Source organism: Pezoporus occidentalis, unplaced genomic scaffold (genome assembly GCF_034315485.1).
Source record: "Pezoporus occidentalis ecotype Australia unplaced genomic scaffold, CSIRO_AGI_Poc_V1 ctg297, whole genome shotgun sequence".
Classification (NCBI taxonomy): domain Eukaryota; kingdom Metazoa; phylum Chordata; class Aves; order Psittaciformes; family Psittacidae; genus Pezoporus; species Pezoporus occidentalis.
In genome coordinates this window covers 234,926-256,057 of record NW_026914907.1, presented here as the reverse complement: position 1 = coordinate 256,057, position 21,132 = coordinate 234,926, and the positions used below count along the sequence as shown (strand labels likewise).

The 21,132-nt window shown below is 45.3% G+C and overlaps 2 protein-coding genes across 2 annotated transcripts; one reads left to right on the top strand and one right to left on the bottom strand.

The window, feature by feature from the left end:
- The first annotated feature begins 1,158 nt into the window (after positions 1–1,158).
- LOC134167756 (major facilitator superfamily domain-containing protein 1-like) lies at positions 1,159–10,173 on the top strand. Its single transcript, XM_062626761.1, is given in 10 exon segments — positions 1,159–1,494; positions 1,611–1,617; positions 3,552–3,687; positions 4,147–4,305; positions 4,521–4,639; positions 5,511–5,611; positions 7,631–7,742; positions 8,366–8,500; positions 9,052–9,189; positions 9,347–10,173. Coding segments are annotated over 10 exon segments (1,134 nt in total). The 5' UTR covers positions 1,159–1,384; the 3' UTR covers positions 9,464–10,173.
- Positions 10,174–11,258: 1,085 nt separating this feature from the next.
- Positions 11,259–20,420, bottom strand: JPT2 (Jupiter microtubule associated homolog 2). The gene is made up of 5 exons (XM_062626689.1): positions 20,262–20,420; positions 16,444–16,592; positions 15,812–15,954; positions 14,364–14,409; positions 11,259–13,660 (listed from the first exon to the last, which is right to left on the bottom strand). Exons 1-5 carry the CDS (start codon positions 20,303–20,305, stop codon positions 13,476–13,478), a joined length of 567 nt encoding a protein of 188 aa, XP_062482673.1. The 5' UTR covers positions 20,306–20,420; the 3' UTR covers positions 11,259–13,475.
- Between the last annotated feature and the right edge of the window lie 712 nt (positions 20,421–21,132).

Below are 21,132 nucleotides of genomic sequence, written 5' to 3'. Positions count from 1 at the left end.
CCATACCAGAGCATGTCATGCCCAGGATGTAACTGAGAGCTACCCGCAAGGGCTTATCATTATTATTATTGGTGGTAGCAGCAGTGGTTTGTGTTATACCTTAGTTACTGGACTGTTCTTATCTCAATCCGTGGGAGTTACCTTCTTTCGATTCTTCTCCCTGTTCATCGGGGGGGGGGGGGGGGGGGGGATAGGACAGAAAGGGGGACAGTGAGCGAGCAGGCTGCATGGGTTACTGACTGTACTTAAACCATGACATATACTTGACTTAACCATGAAATGTATTTAGCATGCCATTAACCCGTTAGATTTAGACAGTGAACGCCAGGCTAAATTTGGTGCAGTTTGTCATTGCAAACAGGAGTAAAAAGAGTAAAGTAGGTCAGCATTTATTCCTTGACCTTCCACAACTTCTGTAGGTCTGGATCTGTGGGAGGAGTCATGTGGGAGAGGAGTAAATGAAAGGTTCTTTCGTATTTTGTTACCTAGTTAACTGGATAGCATAGTGCAACCAAGCCATATTTTTCTGTGCTAGGAACTGGGCAAACAGTGGTTTTAGCTGTTGGCATGCTCATATTTTAACACTGGCCAATTTAGCCTCCACCTGCTACACAAGTGGTACAGTGGTAGTCAGAGCATCCATGACAGTGCTTGCAGTGAAGACACTTGGTTCTAGAGAACCATTTCCCCACAGCCTCAGATGTTTCTACAACAGCACATCTGAGGGGTTTGTAGATATAATGGCTGTATGAAAGTCATGTGGTCAGTGTCATGTTGTCGTGCTTATTCACAATGTGAAGCTTGTGCCTGCTGCTGTAGAAGACCTGCTGTCCATTTCCTAATGCAGGTAGATTTTTAGTAGTGGAAGATCTGGGGTTTTTTTCCTGATGTTGCTTTTCAGTAGCAAACTCGATGTTACTAAGCCATGCCACAATTACCAGTTTCCTGCTGTCCAGCAGATGCTTTATAGATGCAAATTAATATGAGATACTGCTAAGTTTCATATTTACACACTGCTTAAGATGTTAGAGTACATAATGAAGAGTCAGATCAAGCTAAGCTATAGCCAAGAAACTAAAGGATCAGGTAAACCTCATGGTGCAGCCTCGTGGCTTGTCTTGTGGACTGGAGTGTGTCTGAAACTGCTGAGTTGTGTTGCCACAAGAAGGGGAAGGGAAAATGTGTGGTGCTGGTGGCTGGTCGTTTCTCGTTTGGTAAGGGCTGGCTGCCTGGAAGAGGACACAAGTCCTCTAGCTCCTGGTTGTGGAAGTGGGAACTGAGTAGGAGAAGTAGAAATCTAGTAGGCAAGAATTTAACTTGATTTTTAAAGGGACGCTGGGTTTTCATCTGTGTCTGCTGCCTACCAAAGGCTCTGTGACTTGTTATGCAGAGCTTGACCTGCCACAGTGGAACTCATGGTAACAGCACTGGGCATAAGAGCATGCTTGGCTGCATCAAAGGCTTGGGAGTGACAGCTGCACAATACAACTTGTTGTATGCAATTTGTGCTTGGACATAAGTCACTTTTCTCTTGCTTTGAGGGGTGGGGTAGTTTACCAGTTGCTTCCCAGCAGCAAGACATCAATGTTCATGTTTTTGTTTTCTCCTAGAAATGCAGTAGTGGTTATTCTGGCTGGATTCCTGATTGATAAACTAGGAAATTGCTGTAAGTTCTGTGCACTAAGTAATTTATTCTCGTACTGAAGTGGGATTTCAGGCTGTTCTTTCAGTTCAAAGGGGTAATCAAAGGTTCCACTTCAGTAAGGTCACAGAGGGATGGGAGAGGAGGGACAGCTCTGTGTGTGGAGCATGTGACGGTTAGTTGAGCAGCTCTGCTGAGGCAACCGAGACATTTTCACCATTTGACCACTGACTTACCTGAATTTACACAGCAGTGTAGTAAATGTGCTTTCCTCTGACACGCACATTACCAGGGAATAGCATTATCAGTTTTCTATGGGACAAACTGATAAAGCAGTCTCCCACGGCATCCTCACAGCTAAATTGAGGAAGTGTGGACTGGGTGATCAGGTAGTGAGGTGGACTGTGAACTGGCTGAAGGAGAGAAGCCAGAGAGTTGTAGTCTATGGGGCTGAGTCTAGTTGGAGGCCTGTAACTAGTGGAGTGCCTCGGGGGTCAGTACTGGGACCAGTATTATTTAATATATTCATCAACGATTTAGATGAGGGAATTGAGTGTACTATCAGCAAGTTTGCTGATGACACTAAGCTGGGAGGAGTGGCTGACACGCCAGAAGGCTGTGCTGCCATCCAGCGAGACCTGGACAGGCTGGAGAGTTGGGCAGGGAATAACTTGATGAAATATAACAAGGGAAAGTGTAGAGTCCTGCATCTGGGCAGGAACAACCCCAGGTTCCAGTATAGGTTGGGAAACGACCTGTTAGAGGGCAGTGTAGGGGAGAGGGACCTGGGGGTCCTAGTGGACGACAGGGTGACCATGAGCCAACACTGTGCCCTTGTGGCCAAGAAGGCCAATGGCATCCTGGGGTGTATTAGAAGTGGGGTGGTTAGTAGGTCGAGAGAGGTCCTCCTTCCCCTCTACTCTGCCCTGGTGAGACCGCATCTAGAATATTGTGTCCAGTTCTGGGCCCCTCAGTTCAAGAAGGACAGGGACCTGCTGGAGAGAGTCCAGCGCAGGGCAACGAAGATGATTAAGGGAGTGGAGCATCTCCCTTATGAGGAAAGACTGAGGGAGCTGGGTCTCTATAGTTTGGAGAAGGGGAGACTGAGGGGTGACCTTATAAGTGTCTGTAAATATATAAAGGGGGAGTGTCACGAGGAGGGAGCCAGGCTCTACTCAGTGGCAAACAATGATAGGACAAGGGGTAATGGGTACAAACTGGAACACAAGAGGTTCCACTTAAACTTGAGAAGAAACTTCTTCTCAGTGAGGGTGACAGAACACTGGAACAGGCTGCCCAGGGAGGTTGTGGAGTCTCCTTCCCTGGAGACATTCAAAACCCGCCTGGACACATTCCTGTGTAACATTATCTAGGTGTTCCTGCTCCGGCAGGGGGATTGGACTAGATGATCTTTCGAGGTCCCTTCCAATCTCTAGCATACTGTGATACTGTGTGATACTGTATTCTGTTCCCTGCTCTGACATTTGTTCTGACATGTGCCATAAGTCTCAGTCCCAGCAAATGCAGTTGTGCTCCATCTCTCTGTCACTGAGGTAATCATCCTACAGATGAGGAGATAGAGGCACAGGGAAGGAGATGGCTTGCTCTAGGCCATGGTCTGTAGTAGAAATCAAGACAGGAACAGGGACTCCAGAGTGTTCGGAGCCCTCTGTCTTACCCTGACGCTCTAACCTTCCACCATGATAACAACATCAGTATTTTGAGGATTCTCAGGTAATTTCATAAAGAGACCAGTCTTTACAAAATTAAAATAATGAGGGTAAACTGATGGAAGCCCACACGTACTCTGGTGTGTTTTGAGGTTACTCTTTTGTACAGACTGCTTTTGTCCTTATCTCAGCATGTCTGTTGAGGTTTGTGTATTTTTTTTCCTGCTGTTTCTCCCTAGTGGCTGTCCTTGTTTTCTCCTGTGTTGGGATCATCAGTCTTTGCTTTAGGTGCACATTTCAAGGGGTCATCATACCTCCTGCCAGTGATGCTGACAGGAAGACTGCTCTTTGGCTCTGGAGATGGGTCACTTACTAGTAAGGAATTCACATTTCTTAATTACACCTCACTGAAAGGTGGTCATGATACATTTGTATTTTGCCTCCTAAACCACTGTGCTACCAGTCAGCTTCACCTGCTCTGCAGCAGGAACCTGCATTGCAAACAGAACACTGTTTCTTGAAGGGCTGCATGGATTTAATGTGTGCTGAAATTTTGAAAGTCTTCCCCTCTAATAAGTTTGTCCTTCTCCAAGAGATGGTGACTGAAAGGATTGCTATGCCTTTGAGGTTGTTTTTTGCTTGCCTTGTTTGAGGGGTAAGTTCACCTCCCATGTCCCAGCATGATTTAAAATGGACTGTGAAGTTGACAAGTAATGCCTCCACTTGGGATGTGCTCAAGTCAAGCACTCTGACTTGAGAGGGTGTTTGTTGTTCCTGTGCAATGTTTTTAGCCACTTCTGTCTGTACATAAGAGAAAATCCTGTCTTCTCCAAGTTGTGCAGAATTGTATCACAGCCTTCTTGTTCAAGGGGAAGGAACTGGCACTGGCATTTGGACTGACTTTGTCTTTCTCCCGACTTGAGAGTGTCCTCAACTTCTTCTCCACCCAGCAGTTTGAGGCAAAATTTGGAATACAGTGGACACTGTGGGGAGGTGAGTTTCTCTGGTGCTTTGGCCTTTTGTTTTTTTGACTTAAGTCTAGCCTATTCCATCCACTTATGAGAGGTTCCTGGAAAGGATGGTGAAGTTAACAGGACAAACATTATTTCCTAGTTTTTCCTGTTGCATTCTGTATGCAATGGAGAGATGTTTTCTTCATTGGTGCCTCCACAATGAGGAATTTCTAACACCTCTTGTGTTTTATCCAGGTACCCTGCTCTGTGTGCTTGGTTATGTTGTTTCAGCCCTCACAGTCAGTGTACTAGATAAAGTGGGCATAAAGTAGCAGGGCTTGGATGGGATTATACAGCAGGAATCCAAATACGTGGTACATGGTGCACAGACAGCTTTTCCATCTCCATCTGTGAAAGCCTGGGGTGGGGGAGCGCTGCTTTTGCAGTGCAGGGAAAGCTGCAGTGGATCTGCTCCTGGCCAGAAGAGAGCATTTACACTGGTTAAACCTTGCAGAGCAGTTCTTCAGGTAAAGCTGAGGTTATTGCAACTGCAAGCTACCAAACAAGTGTCAGTTTTCTGTTTGGAGTTTGTGTATTTGCAGTCTTCGGAGACTCTAAATGGCATTACTTTTCTGAGCCAGTCACTTCTTGACTGTAGGTGGCTCAGAAGAGGATTTTATACATAAAACTAGAGAGCAGCTTCCCTCTGGAACTGCTTTCTGGCACACAGGATCCATGATAGAAAATAGCTGATATGGTCACTGCTGAACTGTCTTTTGCTAGCCCTTATCTCCCATCCCTCATTGCATTCTTCTGTCTAGCAACAAGCATTACGGGCAATAGGTTGCAATCTTTATGGCACTTAGATCTCTTAGCTTCCTCCTCATGATACAGTTCTTAATGGTTTGTGTAACTTAGGGTTGTGATTTGTGTTTGTCCTGTATCTTTCAACTATGTTTCACTGAAGCTTTTGCAGTCAGCTGTTTAGAACAGTCTCTTGCAGCCATAACCTTTATAAAACTAAGAAGAAAGGTTTTGTTTTGCTTACTTGAGTATTGTTATCTAAGGAGTGCTTTGGAGTCAGCACATGCTAAATTTCACTCAGATGTTAGTGAGCTTTCAATTCCCTTTTACCTGCTGTTACTTCTTGCATTTTTTGTGACCTTCAATGGCTTGCAGAAAGTGACATTAGTGTGAGGCTGAAGGTTGTTTCCTGGTGAGTGAGGGCACATCTTCTCTTTGCAGTGGATTCAGGGCATCAAGCAACTTTGCCTCTGCTACTGGCTGCTGGTCCTCACCATCATGTTCTGCTATAATAGAATCTTTCCTTTTGTGGCAGATGCCAGGTATTGCTTGGTCCCACTGACTGATACAGCCCCATCAGAGCCTTTGCAGGCCCTTGATTTTTCACTGACTGGGAAATACGGGGATAATATGTTTGTTCCTTGCAGTCATGAAGCACAGAGAAAGATGACTTCAACACCTAGTCAAAGACTGGAGGGTGCTTTGGCCTTCAAAGATGAGGGAGGCTTCTGAAGGAAAGCAAAAATAACTTAAAGGGAAATGATTCACCCAATGTTTAAAGCTTGGAACACTGTCAAAGGAGGCTTAGAGCATTTTGGAGGAGGGGAAGAAATCCTTTATTTAAAACACAGCCTGTAGATATATCACCTTTCTGATAGTCCAAGGAAGTGGCTGTCTTTGGAGCAGAGTGGGGGTGTTTGCTTCACAGGCCTAGGGCCATTCTGTCCTGGAGTTCTTGCATATTCTCTGCTGTGTTTGGAACAAAGTTAAGTTGGCATCAGCCAGGGTTTACAGGTGAGGAAGCCTTTGTGTCCTAGTGCAAGGTTTTCACACTTCCTTTTGTATGCCTTCATTTGCTTAAAACAAAGTGCCGACCTGCCGAACTAAACTGGGACTCCAGCTTCTGTCCTGTGGCTCTTCCATGGGCTTGTTATTTTGCTGCTTTTCTCCTGTTTGTGGATGATGCAGCATCCACCCCATAATGAACATGAACTTTTAGCAAAGGCCCACCATAAAAAAAAAAGAACATTATTTTGGTAGTATTTCATGAGTGATGTATAGCAAGCCACAGTGAAATTAGGAGTGAAGAAATGTCATCATCATTGTCATAATACACGTACAAGTGACCTCTTACCAGTAAGATAAGATAAAGACATCAGAGATGGCAAAAATACCCAGGCCTGAGGAGACAGCTGCCCTCTCACTGTCACTGTGAACTGTCTCCATTCATGAGAGTCCACATTTCTGCAATTCTGCCAGCCTGCAGAGTTGGACTTTTTCCTCCCTGTGGAGCAAAGTTCAGGCACCAGGAGTCACATTTAACACACCCTGTCTGGCAAGAAATGCTGTGGTGCTTCCCAGGTGGGAAAATAATGGTCCCAAGGCCATGGGTGTGGCGACTTCTGCTGCAGTAAACCTTCAGGGAACAGTGTCTTGTTTTATAAACTTCGCTGCCAGCAGAGGTCCAGAGTCTCACTGGTATGAAGGGTAAGCATCCATGCAAGTGGCCAAACCAGGTTTAAGTAGCTACAAGATTGCTAAATAAACTAGTGTCCTGGGCTCAGCTGTAAGTTATTTTTCTCCCCTAGTCATCTGGTGCAGTGCTGTGTTTTCAATTTTAGTCTGAGAGCAACACTGATAATCGATGTTTTTAGTTGTTGCTAAGTAATGCTTACTCTGATCTTTCTAAGCTGTTGCAACTGTATGACTCTAAGTTCTGTAAAGTATTACAGAAACTTTTAACACCATTTTTGCACACCCTTAAAGAAGGTGAAAGGCTGACTTGTGACAATGAAAACACAATTTGTTTTGGATGCTCTCGGCTCTAAACAGGTCTCCTTAAAGATGCCAAGGTGGGGGGAATCCTCCTACTTCTGAAGTGCAGGTGTTCAATTTAAATGCTGATCTTTGCTGTTGGGTTATTTTTAACTCTTTTCCCTGCCCCTCAGCATTCTCACGCCTGGATTGATAATGATTTCTGCCTCTTCAGAGAGAATGTACAAAATCCATCCGTGTGTTTTGGACAGGTGACAGCAAATCGCTGCTCCTGAGCTGTGCTCATGTAATTGAGTATGTGCCCAGCTTTAACCTGCAGTTCTACTCTGCACTTGAAGAAGCATCTTGAAAAGGGCCATTTAAGCACCAGCTTTACTGGTGTACACCAGAAAACTGAACAACAAAGGCTTGGCATTACAAACCGGATGGAATCAAGCTTGTTTACAAGTCTCCTCACATTAAAACCCTTCTTTTCCCTATGTTTGTGCTCAGACTGACTTCGACAAAATAACCAGATCAAGAATCCTAATTATGTAATTTCTCCCTCCCCTTCATTTCATTTTTAGCAAGTTTATCCAGGATAAATACTCTAGTTACAGCCAGCAGGCAGCCACTTAGATTGCTGGGGCAGTGTATGACAGCTCCCTTGTTCTGTCTGCAGCAGCTGGCATGTTAATTGTGAGTATCCAGACCCAGAAGTGCTTGCTGGTAACTTTTTCCTGACTTTCTGAAATGTCTTTGTTACAAACCGCTTAACCAGAATTTAGCCTGTTGTTGCTGAACATGCAGGCCTTTAATTCCTTGCAAACTGCAAGAGGTACTTTATTCTGAATTAGTTTACAAGAAATAATGTTAACATATTTTTCCCTCTGTCCCTAATCGTGCTATGGTAGCATCAAACCATGGGAAGTGCGGTATGTTTTGGGAAGTCTGAGACTGGAACAGAGGGGATCAGGATAAGCTTTGCAAGTAGATGGGAAGGGACTACCTGCATGTCATCAGTCCCTGTTCTGTCAAACTCTTCCTTATTTCCCTAATTGTCAGGGCATAATGGTGGGGATTTCTTCCCCCTTTATTAAAACTGCCATTTCACATGAATAGTGGACACTGATTCTGACAAGTATTTCAGCCTCAGTTCAGGAGGACACAAGAGGAACTAGTATATACGCCTGCTATAATATTGACAGCTAGGAAGTGATGTCACTGCAAGTCACCTCAGTGCACTCTGCACAGCCACTCCTGTCACCAGGGCCTGTGGGAGGCTGGGATCCCTTGTAAGAGGCCTCTGTTTCCTTTACCAGGACTGTGTTGGACTGAGAGGTGTCTTTGCTGTCAGCTGTGCTGCACTGACTCTGCCAGTCTTCGCTCTCCTGGCATTTACGTTTGTTCCTCCATTAGTCTCCACTGTCTGGTTGGTGATTACTTACTCCTTTGCTGCTGGAAGTTCACAACTCTTCTGCTGCAGTTGGGTGTTTTGGGAATGTGCTCCTCCGTCCTGGGTGGCCTGTGTCACTGCCCTGGTGTCTGGATGTGCAGGTTTAGCAGCCACAGTTTGAAGTCACTGGCTCCCCCGTCCTGCAGACTGGTTAGTAACAAATAACCCCAAAGAATATAGGACAAAATACAAAGCAGAGTAAGGGACCGTTTGGTACAGCATGAAACATTAATCTGCATGTGCTTTTCTTTGTGCTTTTTTACCTTCACTGTAATACCTGAATCTCCTTTGAGTCTTATGAGTTTATCTCCCCTTCAGCAATTTGGAGTCCGGTTATTCCACTTTCAAATAGCATTTGTTGTCTATACTGTCTTAAGCTGTTTGAAAAATTGGGGAACAGTCTAGAACCAGGCAATAGGTTGGGAGGTATAAATACCAGAGGCTTTGAAGAGAAAGTATACATGTTTATTTAGTGGGAATAATGCCTTTTTAAACCAACAACCATCTAACAGCTTTAAATAAGGCTGTGATTCCTCTTCTCATTCCTCCCAGCAGGCTAGCATGTGGCCATCCATACCTCTTGTGGTCCCCCAAGCAACCTTAGTGATGGCAGTGGGGCTTGCAACTTCCACACAAATGGTTGGAGTTGGCCTTTTGAATCTGATCATGGGACGCATTCTAGGAACACAGTCCAGATGGGAAAGCTGCTGCTTATTTTTCAAGAAAAGACATCAACCAATAATGCTTGAGCGGAGTGAACAGAAATCAGAATATTTGCAACCTGATGCTGCAAGAAGCTATAGAGGGGCCTTCAGGTGACTGGCTGTTCTATCCTGTTTTGGCCTTTTCTAGCGAATTAAAGACCCCTGTGTGGCACTGGCAACAGGTGATGATCTTTATGTTGTCAAACACTGTAGCATGCACTGCTGCCTCCATGAGCCTCAATGTTGTGGACAAGAGATAAGTTAAGTGTGGTAAGAGGTAAAGAATAGCCTGGCATCACCAAGTTGCTTTTATTGATGTAATAGGTGTTGGGTGTGTATTCCAGCAGTTCCCCTGACATAAAAATGGGACTGTATAAAAAGAGAACTCTCAGCTATACTACTGCTGCAGTGTGTAGTGGTCTTACCTACTTTTGAGCTGTTGGTGGCTGTGGTTTTTGGCAAAAAGGTGAGGGGCAGGGCCAAGACACAGTGTAGCAGTACATGTGTACAAGAAGAACTCTCTCCTTCTGGTCACTAATTGCTGCTTTGAATTTCTAGGGTGGAACACTGAACAGAACAAGAAAGGGTACGCATGTGGAGCAGGACAGAGGCCCTGCAGGTGCAGCACCACTCTTTGGTGATGGAACAGGGGATGAGGGCTCTGTCAGCTGAACCTTGGCTGTATTAGAACAGTGACAGCTGCCAGGCACAGCACTGATCACTTCCACTTCGAAGTAGATTTTTATTCTGTGTATTTTAAATGTCTTTGAAGGGAACTGTCCACAGAAAATTAACATTTCCACTTTGTTATGCCTGGCACATATACAGGAGGTGTTTACTGCATGGTTCTTGGGTATTCTCTGACACACAGAAACCTGCGTTGGGTAGCACTTCAAGAGCAACACTACAGTGAATACAGTGGACCTGGCTGAAGCTTGTTCATAAGGCACTGGAGAGCTGCTTCTCAATCCTTCACTGGGAGCTGTGATGGAGATCAGTAGCAAAGCAGGCAGGCATAAGAACCCTGTACATCAGCCCTTGGTAACCCCCAGACTGGGGTTCCAGTTACTCTTCCAGCTGAGGGTGCAGCTCTCACTAAGAGAAAGAACAGCTCTGCTCAAGTTGCATTTCATATAAACACTGTAGATTGAAAGCAACTGAGGCAAGGGCAGCATCCAGTGATGAACTGATTCACTGGAGAGAATGTGCTCAGAGAGCAAGGTTTTCCAATCTTTAAGTTAGGCTGTGAGTTCATTTCACAGCACAGACAATTAAAAACTCCTTGTTGGAGTCTGGTGCAGCAGAAATTTGGGGGGGGGGGGTGAGAGTCACATAATTGCAAAATCAGACTCCTTTAGTGTGGTGGCAACATCCTGAGCTCATCTGGTCCAGCACCTTCTGCTCAAGCAGGATCAGCTGCAGCAGGTTGTCCAGGACTGTGTCTGGTTGGAGCTTGAGCATCTCCACAGATGGACACTCTACACCCTATCCTGGTGACCTCCCTCACAGTAAAAAAGAGCTTGCTTGTGTTCAGGTGGAATCTTGTGTGGTGTGATTTGTGCCTGTTGCTCCTCATCAAGAGCAGAGCCTGGCTCCCCTGTCCTCACACTCTCCAGCAAGACTCAGCACCCCAGGGAGGTCTCCCTGAGTCTTCTCTTCCCCAGGCTGAGCAACCCCAGCTCCCTCAGACCCTCCTCCAAGGAAAGAGGCTCTAGCCCTTTTACCTCCTTTGTAGCCCAAGACAGAACTCCCTCCCCAAGCCACATCTCTCACAGTAGGGAAGCTCAAAATGACTCCAGTACACCTGGAATGGTGCCCACAAAAAGGCACCGACCTGAACTGCCTGCCCACACTACCATCCCCTCTGAGCCCTTTGTAGGGATCAGAGGTGCTTGTCCTATGAGCAGAATACCCTATCTCCAAAGCACACTCCCAGTGCGGAGGCCAGAAGATATTTGTGCAGTCTCCCAATTAGGCATAACAAAACTCACTGGTGTATCTATACTGACGTAGGAACCGACTGATGTATAAAAGCAGACATCTGCAGCACAACAGTGAAGTACCAAAATACAGAGGTTTATTGACAATAGCATTCATCATTTGATTTCCAAACTACCTCCATCCTGGAAAAATGCTCTTATCAATCCTATTTGATGAGTTAAAAACATGGTTTACATTCCAAAGAAAGAAATCCAAGAAAATCAACCTAGATTAACTAATTTAAGGCCTAGTTGGAAGTTTCTGTTTAAGACAGGCACTGCAGCCAATGCACAGGAGGTGCAAGAAGATGTCCACCATAAGCTCAGTGCTACAGACAATGTCAATTACACCAGCCCCTTCAGTGCAGAAAGGAGCCTCTGGTTGACTTTTCCACGTGGTGGCTTCCTAAACCCTGTCAAGTACTGGATGCAGGAACTGAAATTGATGGCTCAGACTCAGCCAGAGTCTAGCCAGCACAGACTCGAGCATTGCTGCTAGGAAAGACATTTGGAACTAACAGAAGTCTGTTTCAGGGTTGCAGTTAGAACCACTCTTTTCCTCCTGTTTTCCCAGAAGGGCAAATGACAGAGTTCCAAACCTATCTGAAAGGTACAAAGACATGGAAATCCCAACTTTTCACAGCTATTTCTACCCTTAGTGCAGCCCTATGTATTTCACTTCCACTATCTGGAAAGGGAACTAAGTCTTCATCCACCATGGCTGACTTCACTGGACTGAACCCTTGACTAAGCACCATCATCACAGGGTATTTTAGCCCCTGTCGCAGAGCCAGTCCCAGGAAACCTGGGCTAGAACAGCAGCAGATGGAGGCAGGTAAGGCCACTTTTTCTTTGGTGAACTTGAACAACTCCTGTTTCGATATGTCAAGTGTAAAAAGTCACTATGAAATCCATTGAATAGTAAGCACCTCATGTTAACAGTCACAGCTCATACCTCTGGATATGATCAGAAAGTCCACGCAGAGAACAAATGATGGGAGCTACCCTCCCCAACATGTGTTTGCTCAGAACATGTACATCTTCCAAACATGATTTAAGAGCCAGCACAACCAAAAGTTTGGTATCGCTAGTCTTTGTTTCTCCAACTAGGATAGTCTACAGCATGTCTCACAACAACTACAGTGCTTGGTTTGGGAGAATCCATGTACTCCTCCCAACCTTACCAACAAAAATCTGAGGCAGTTGAAGGCAAAAGTAAGGCTGACCAAAGACAAGAGAGTCACTAACAGAGTCAGCACAGACAAACAAATGCACTGTGGTAAAGCCAGCAGAACCAGTCCTGGTTTCTGCAGGGTACAAAGGAAAAACTTGTGCAGAAGCTGAGGCAATTCTACACTGGTTGAGTCAGAGCTAGTGACTGGACACTATCGGATACTCTCTGTGGTAACTGTACATTTTAAGTAGCTTCTGTTCAAAGAGCACCATAAAGCTATTTTTTGCAGCCACATCTTTACCAGAAATTGTGCAAGCACTCAACCAGGATACTTGGAATAAAAGTCTTCTAGAAGCACCTTCATGGAGCAGTGTGTTAGACTGATGCTATCACTGTTCAAGAGCTAGCTGTAGTAATCAGATTACTGAAAGCATCAGAAAGGCCTGAATACTCTGGGGAAGGGAAGACCACTATATTCATTAACCTATGATGGTTCATGAGTATGAAAGAAACTGTCAGCATGTGTTGGCTTTGTATCAGCAATCACGTGCTGCAAGGCAAGAAAGGAGAAAAAGAACCAAAGATGGGAGACACTCAAACCCATAGCACCATAGTTCCAGTAGAACGTATTCACATTCAAGTGACTGCTACCAGCTCCTGTGTGAGGCTGCATCCTGTGCCTCAGAGGGAGACACAGCCTGCCTGCCTCCTGCAGAAGCTGTCTGGGGTGGTCTCTTGGTCCTCACCATTCACCATGTTTTACATGTTGACTGTATGGATGCGCCAGACCCCACGAGAGCATTCTGAGACACCGGCTAGCTGAGAACCTCAGTCTGATGAACTCTCCACAAGTAGCACTGTTCTTCCACAAAGTTACACTAATGTTCCCCTCTGCTACCCACCCAGGCAGGCCAACGCTCCCATCTCCCACCAGGGACCCTTTCCCTCCCCAACCCTCTTTCCCCATATTATCAGGTTAATCACCCTTACACACTTACTTAAGCATGAACCTCAATCACCTGCCTAATGACCTATCCACAAACAGCAGTCCATAAACAGACCTCGCAACCACAGACAAGCATTTCTGTGCAGACTCTGTTAGTGACAGGGAACAGATGACTAATAAAACGCAATACTGGACTTTCCCCCTGGCGGATTGAGGACCTTGTTGTGCGAGCGCGGCCTTGGCCCTAATCGGGGCTCGTGATTGTCTATCTTGGGCTCTGGCTCCAAGTGTCGCTCCTCTTTGCCCACATCTTCTTTCTCGCCTCCATCTTCCAGCTGTGGTTTGATATTTTCTGTAGCTGAATAAAAAGAAAAGGAATTAGATCAACTGGCTGTTGCTATTCTGCAGTGCACAAAGTGCACCTCTCTGACAGGCTGCACTATTCCCCATGTCTCCCATCCATAGCACACCAATGTTTCTACATCTGTTTATTTTTCTTGCAGAAAACAGGTGCTGAGGAAGAATTTAACTTTTCATAACAATTCCTCTCTTCCTTCAGCCATCTTTCTAACAAGGATACATCAGCTGAGTAATGCACCTGCAGAACTATTCTGGCAGCTTCACACAATTAAGAGATGCAAAGCAGCAATTCATCTTTTCATGCTGACCTTGAAAGCTACATTCCCATCATTCTTTAATAATCATCAGCTAAGCAATAATACATTTTTTCAGTCAGCTATTTGTTCTTTACAACTACAGTCAGCCAAGATTGCACACTTGAAGGAGACGGCAAGGGAGAAGGAAGCAATCCGATAGGTTGTTTTTTAATGTATCTGTGGATTCCACGTGTAACTACACACATGGCATCAATCAAAGTATATTCTCAATGGAGGAGAATCATTTCCCTGAGAGAAGAATTAAATTTCTGTCTAACAGAAAGAAACTTCCTCAGTTTATATTAACCTAAGCACCAGCATTAGTCTCATGTTTTTAAGAGGAAGCATAAGAAACTATTCCTCAGAGCTTAACTTCTTCAAGAGACAGGAATTTATCTTGCTGACCTTCAGGCTTCTTTGGTGTTTCATCTTCTTTCAAGACAATGTGATCCTGCAAAGCAAGCAAGAACTATCCTAGAACATTACTGTTTTCAAACAGTGTCTTCCACAAAATCCTTCACAAAGTTTTGCTTTGTTTCTGATCTAAGTTTACACCTTTAGCATGGTAAAAGCCAGCAGCTGCAGTCACTATGTGCTGCCCTTCGTCCCCTCCGCAGCTACATAAGCCCAAAAGTAGTGGTAGACAATAACTCCTGCCAAGGTGCACATCCCACACAATTCACTGAAACACAGATGAAGACATTACATTAGTTCATCAGGAGTTTAAAGTTTTGTCTCTAATAAACAGTTCAGTCCAAAGGTCTGGAATTACCATTTGTGTCAAGCACCCATTAGCACCCAGGAAAAGCTGGTGTTCACTGCAGCACAGGCAGCCCTTGAGCACCCAATGTACATGCAGCAGTTACTGTCTTCAGCGAGTGTCCACAGCACCCAACAGCCAAGTCATATCCCTGACAACCCCAACTGATTGTTGGGATTTCTACCCAGCAATGCTTCAGAAAAGCTTGCATGTTTTCCCACCCATGAAATACACTGTCTCCTTTCCATCCCAGTATTTCCCTCAATTCCCATGCTCTAATTAAAGACAGGAATTTCCAAAGTGTTGTCTTCCATTTAGTCAGGAATTCACAGGAATAAAAGTCACTTTTTAAAAAGTGACTAAAAAAAACCCCAGAGACCAGCCCAAAGAAGAGACGCAGAGGAACAAAGCAAAGCCCCTTCCACACCACCAGCACTACCCCTGACAAAATCCACCTCCCAGTCTTTTAGTCTGTCTTTTCCCCTCCTCCTTTCTTATGACCCAAATCCACCCAAATCTACTCCAGAGTGTGCAGCTTTTCTTCTAAAGGCTCCAGGACAAGTGAGGCTGCTGCTAGTTGTTCAGCAGTGAGCTGCGTTTCATGGGATGTTCAGTTTCCATGCTGACATGTCAAAACCATTGCCGACATAGTAGCTACTCACTTACTAGTATCTACTTAGAGTAAGACAGCAGGTTGTAAATCTGAATATAGAGCATTTAAATAAATTAATTGGCAAGTATTTGCAATGTGTCCTCCTTTTCTAGAAACCAGATTTGGTCATAACTACAAGCCTCTACAACTATTACATATCTCATCTTAAAATCCATGTGAAGATTTATGACTGCAGCTCACTGGTATGAACACACATCCACAGTTTAATGAATAGTTTCATTGCAAACTGCAGAGCATGCTGAGATCTGATGCACCAAAGACAACAAGCTATCAAAGAGTCTTTGTGAGTAACTGCATAACTTGACATTACCCTATGTTATAGTTCAGGTCTGTCAACTTAAACTGAATACAGGCACTGCACTGTGACAGGGCTGTGGGGCGAGCTCCTTGGTTTGACAGCAAAAGAAGCAGCACAAGTACCTTGGGCTTGTTTGGATGTGCTCGCACAACAGCGGTAGACACAGGAGACCCAAAGATATCACTTGTCTTCCCACCAGGTGGATTCATGCGTGGACGTGGCTGAGCAGAACTAGAATCCTCGAAAATACCACTTTCTTTTCCTCCTGCAAGGCAGTTGTTGGATTATTTTTTCCTAGATGACTTAGTTTTACCACACTATATTAAAAAAAGATACAAGAATTTAAGACTTCTAGAACCCTACAGCCTGGACACTTACTTCTGCTTTCCTGAAGATACTACCTGAAATCATTCGTTACAAGAATTCACTAGCAGATTCCAGATTCACAGTGAGTGCTCACTGCAGCTAACTGATGACACAGCTCTAGAATAGAAACAGCTTCCTTTCATCAGTTCCTAGACCTCAACTCTGAAAAAATTAGATTGGATGATGTGCTAAGAAGTCTATGAACATGCAGATGACTGATATATTCAGATTTCTGAAAATCTGAATAGATTCATTGCTCAAGCCCACTCAGTTTGTAAAAATTCAACATAAAAAGGCAGACAGATCAGCGTTCCACTTTAGGAATACAAAACCAGTTCCGTGATGCCATTCAGAGCCCAACTGTGCTGAAGGAGGTTGCAGCTCTTACCTGGAGGGTTTGTTCTTTTTGGAATGTTTTGAGGCTGTTCTGATGCTGCAAAGATACTGGACGCCATTCGGTGTGGCCTGCTTGAAGAAGAAACTTCCTCCGTAGTCCCGAAGAGGTTACTACACCCTCCTCCTGGGGGCTTCAATACCCTATGGTGCAGAATGACAGAAGCAAGTGACAGAAGCTTGCTTGGAATTTCCAGCAGTTAAAATATTTCATGTCCACATTCTCCCCTGTAGTTATAAGTAACTATTCTGATTTGAATTTGCTTCACGTCATTTGGCTACATCCATGAAGAATCCACTTGTCAAGAGCTGTTCTAATAAAATATACTCAAGTTCAGCACAAACACTGCCAGCCTCCTAGTCAGTCAACTTGATCATTGTACGTTGTCTACAGTGACTTGGAATAGTCATCACAGTGCCACTAGAAGCAGTGACCTGTGGTGTTTAGAAGGAATGGATTAAGAAAAGACGTGCCTATTACAGAACCTGACTTTCTGCTAAGCTGCACATACCAACTGTGCATCTGTGCTACAAGTCAAACCCATCAACTTCTAAATAAAAGCAGATCATTTTACAGCTACTAAAAAATTGTATTTTAGTAGCTATGCTCAACCTTGCTCAGTTGTCATATTAGCTGCTGTAGAGTTTACAGTGGAAAGGTGGGATGCCAAAGAGCCAATTTTTTTGTGGTAAAGATGCAAATCTATTACAACCAAAGCTCCTCAAAGCCTGTTGAGTTATATTCAACAGACACTCACAGACATTGAAGGTTACAACAGAAATGGGCTGACTTCTCGAAAATAGTCATGCTTGTCCTCAAGTAGAAAGCACACAGTTAATACCTATTCCTTGTTCAACATACTTCAGGTCCTGCCCTGAAAAGAAACCGAACCACTACCTGGAAGTAGAATCAGTGGAATTAACTGGAAAAATAACAGAAAAAGCCTGGGAAAGTGCTGAATACCTCCGTATCAAAAATAACCTTTACAGTTACGTCTACTTGACCCATTACCCACAATCTTAGGAGCTGTGCAAAAGCAACAGTCAAATCATACCTCTTATAATCTGAATGCTTGATCTGTGCCCTAAACTAACCTTTACTTTTACACAAAGAAATCAGTTCTACACTGCAAGATCTCTATCCCATTCTACCAAACAGAATTCAAATGTCAGTGAATTAATACAACACATCTCTCCATAGGTCTGTGACAGAAGTAAGCCTTTTCAGGTAGACATCTGCCAGCATAAGGAGAGTTTCCTCTAGGAGACAAGATCTGCTCCAGTTTAAGATTTAATTTCCCAAAAGCAGAAATATTTGGCTGCCCTGTCAGAAAATGAGCTTTGTCAGCATTTCAGATCTCAGGATGCAAAAAGCAGTTCTATTGTCTCTGTGAGGAAGGAGAAAAAAAATTTCACTTTCAGTCTGGGAGTAGTTTATAAAGACAGAACCAGCCTCAGGGACTGTTTTTACTGGCCCATTTCACTATTTTAATCCTTAGTACGAGTGTGCATTTAAGGAACCTCTTTAGCTTGAGGGAGTAGCTATTTATTTACAGTTTTGTGTCCAAGAGGCTACAGATCGACTATACTATCTGCTTTCTTGAGAAGCCAGTGTTAGCTGCCTCAACAGAGTACCAGTACAGCCATTTTAGTTTATACTGGTATTATGCCCGGTTACATAAATATTTTTGTCTTGTAGCCAGATAAATTAGCTCTTTCTTCCTTTGGGAGGAGAGGGAAAAGGGAAGGTGTTGTTTTGTTCTTTTAAACAGTACTGAAAAAAAACCTTAGTTTTCTAGGCAATCAAAATCTGCCTCTTCTCCTTCTCTCCTCCAGTAGACCAGAAGTCTGTCAATTCACCTGGAGTAGCTGAATTAAGAACCCTCCCCAGTACGTTTAAAAGCTTCTACTAATTGCTTTGTTCTCTTCTGGCAGGCTTGAGGAATTTTAATTAGTTCTTGTCTTTTTTTTTTTTTTTCCCTACATTCTAACACACTTTCTTTGAATGCCCTTTTGTTATTAAACCTTTCAGGTGACCTATGGAAGAGATGCTAAGACCTATCCATTACTTCAAGACACTGGCTATATAAACAAACACATCTGTAGCCATATTTTTAAGATGGCTACATGTAACATTTTCAGCCCCACCAAGTAGTTGTGAAATTGCTCATATACTAGATGAGCTGAGGATACATAAAAGCAATTCATCTTTACAGTGTGCAACAACAGTAGAAAGGCAGAATTCTGTCCTGCTTTGCTTTTGGAGCAACAGGAGCTCGCAACATGCAATTCCTCATTTTATTTTGGAAAAGCAAGACTTCCTTAACAATAGAAAGCATCATTATTAAAATTTAATAAAACTAGGCAGTTGATTCAGCAAGCCAGTTTTATCTCTAGTGATCCAGTTAATGGTGATACAGGGAGCAATCATTTAAGTGGAAGCTTTAATTTAAAACATTTTTAGCATCATTTACTTCTAGCAGTAATACTCCTGTATTATGGAGCTCTCAAAATGCAAAGCATTTGTTTGCAATTGCCTCACAAAGATTTTCAGATTAGGAGAAGTTATTTTTCCCTACTTCCTCAGCTGCTGGCAGTTGCTGCAGGGATTTTGAGTTGGACGTAGTTTTAACTAATGAAACTTCTATACATCATTGAAAGCTGCATGAGGATTTACATTATTACCAAATGAAGTTTTCATTAGGGAATAAACAAACCCTGGGAAAAGCATCCTTAAACAGAATACTTTCTGGTTTTGCTAGCACAGGCCGTGTGTCAAGAGTGACCATCTCAGAGACCCCTGTATGGAGCCAGTAAACACACTGTGCTGCAGGATGCGCTGTGCCGGACCTGTAGATGCTGCTGCCTGCACTGCTGGAGCTTGTCCACAGCCACAGTGCCAGAGAACAAGCTGGAACAAGACCACCTTTGCTTGCTGTCAACTAAAAGGTTCTCATGGTCTGCAGTCTAGACTCTATCCCGAAACCCAATTTATGAGTAATATGTGGTTTCAGAATTGCCATGAGAATAGAAGCTTCTCAGAGACTATAGTAAGGGCAGAGCATCTTCAGAAGCGTTTTAAAACCAGGTCACAGCTCAGAGCGACTGGAGTAAAGACAGACTTAAAACACCCTTTCACGATTTTGAAATACTTCCTTCCTTCCCCGCCGAGCACACAATTACCTATCGAATCACTCCAGCTCCACGTTGTTAAGATAGGTGCCCTCGTCCAAGTGTAACAACAGATCTCAGCTTCATACGGCTAAAACAAGCTCATATCTGCTCATGCTCTAGATCCTCGCAAAGCTTCACAGAGGGGGTGACCAGACCCCACTCCTTCCCCGAGAAGGTACAACCTGGCACGGAACCCCTCAGGATCCAGAGCCCCGCCCAGCACGACCCAGCCCCACTCCCTACGGGCCGGGCTGGGCGCCGAGCGCCGCAGCCCCACGGAACCGGCCCTGCCGCTCCTCTGCCTGCCCCACGCGTGGCCCCGAGCCCAGGGCAGTGGCGTCGTCATCCCCGCTCGGCCCCAAGCCAGTGAACCGAGGCACAGCGCGGCACCCGGGCAGGAAGCTGCGCTAGCCCCCAGCTACCGGCGATGGGGGAGACGGGGAGAACGTGCCGACCCAACGCAGCAACAATACCCTCAGCAGAGACCTGCTCCCGCAGCCCCTCAGCGCCGCGCCCCCGCCCCCAGCACCGCGCCTCAGCCGAAGCCGCCGAGCGCCACGAACAAAGCCTCGCGCTGCCGCGGGGCTCTTTCCGCTCCTCCCGTCACTCTGCGCGGCTGGCGCTGTCCCGCTGCAGCACCTGGAGCTCGGCTTCGCCGGATCGGCCTCAGAGGCCTGAAACATGACGACAGGATCAAACTCAACCCCGTGCGCGGCACTGCCCTCGGACTGCAGGTAGCGCCGGCGGGCCCGCCCTGCCCTACCATTGGCTTTCCCCACCCGCCCATCACGTCGAACAGCCTATCGCGTGCAGTCCGTCCTCTCGATATCCCGCCTGTCCGGTGAGCCCCAAAGAGGAAGGGAAGCTTGAAAAGGGATCGCGCCGTCGTTTCTCCTGTCCGCTTCCCATTGGCTACGCCTGGCGTAACACACGGAATTGCAGAGCCATTGGCTGGGAGAAGGCAAAAGGCGAGCAGCGGGACGGGATTTAAAGGAGCTGGTAGGACAACGGTGAGTGAGGCTGAGTTCGGCTGCAGGGTTTTATCAGCTGAGGGGTGCCCAGTCCGGTCCGTACCTGAGCGGCGCAGCCGGGGCTCGCGGGCAGAGCCGAAACCGGAAGGAAGAGCGTCGTGAGGGATAACCCCGGAGATAACTCTAAGCAGATGGCTTCAGCACCGTGAGTGCAGGGAGCCCCTGGCCCGCACCAGCGCTGTCTGAGCAGAGAGTGGCCCATCTCAGCCTCAAAATCCATCGCTGCAGTCCCTGTCCCGGGAGATGCTGTCCATGAACTGCCAGCTGTCAAACAGCCCAAGCGGGGAGGCGCTGCTGCAGTCACGCTGCACTGTCTGCGCAACCAAACGGTGTTCAGTGACAGGGACATAACAAGTGAACGTTTACAGCTGAAGGGTTTAATTATGGCTCCACAGCTTTCCATAGTTCAAGTACTGAAGGATAAAAAAAAAAAAAAAAAAAGATCCCCCAAAACTACCCAAGGCAACACACCAAAAATA

Excerpts from the sequence above, each read along its gene's own strand:
- JPT2 (XM_062626689.1), bottom strand. The coding sequence starts at position 20,305 with ATGTTTCAGGCCTCTGAGGCCGATCCGGCGAAGCCGAGCTCCAG. Across the intron at positions 14,410-15,811 it reads CACATCCAAACAAGCCCAAG|GATCACATTGTCTTGAAAGA; the intron begins GTACTTGTGCTG and ends CTTGCTTTGCAG. Across the intron at positions 13,661-14,363 it reads AACACCAAAGAAGCCTGAAG|CTACAGAAAATATCAAACCA; the intron begins GTCAGCAAGATA and ends CTTTTTATTCAG.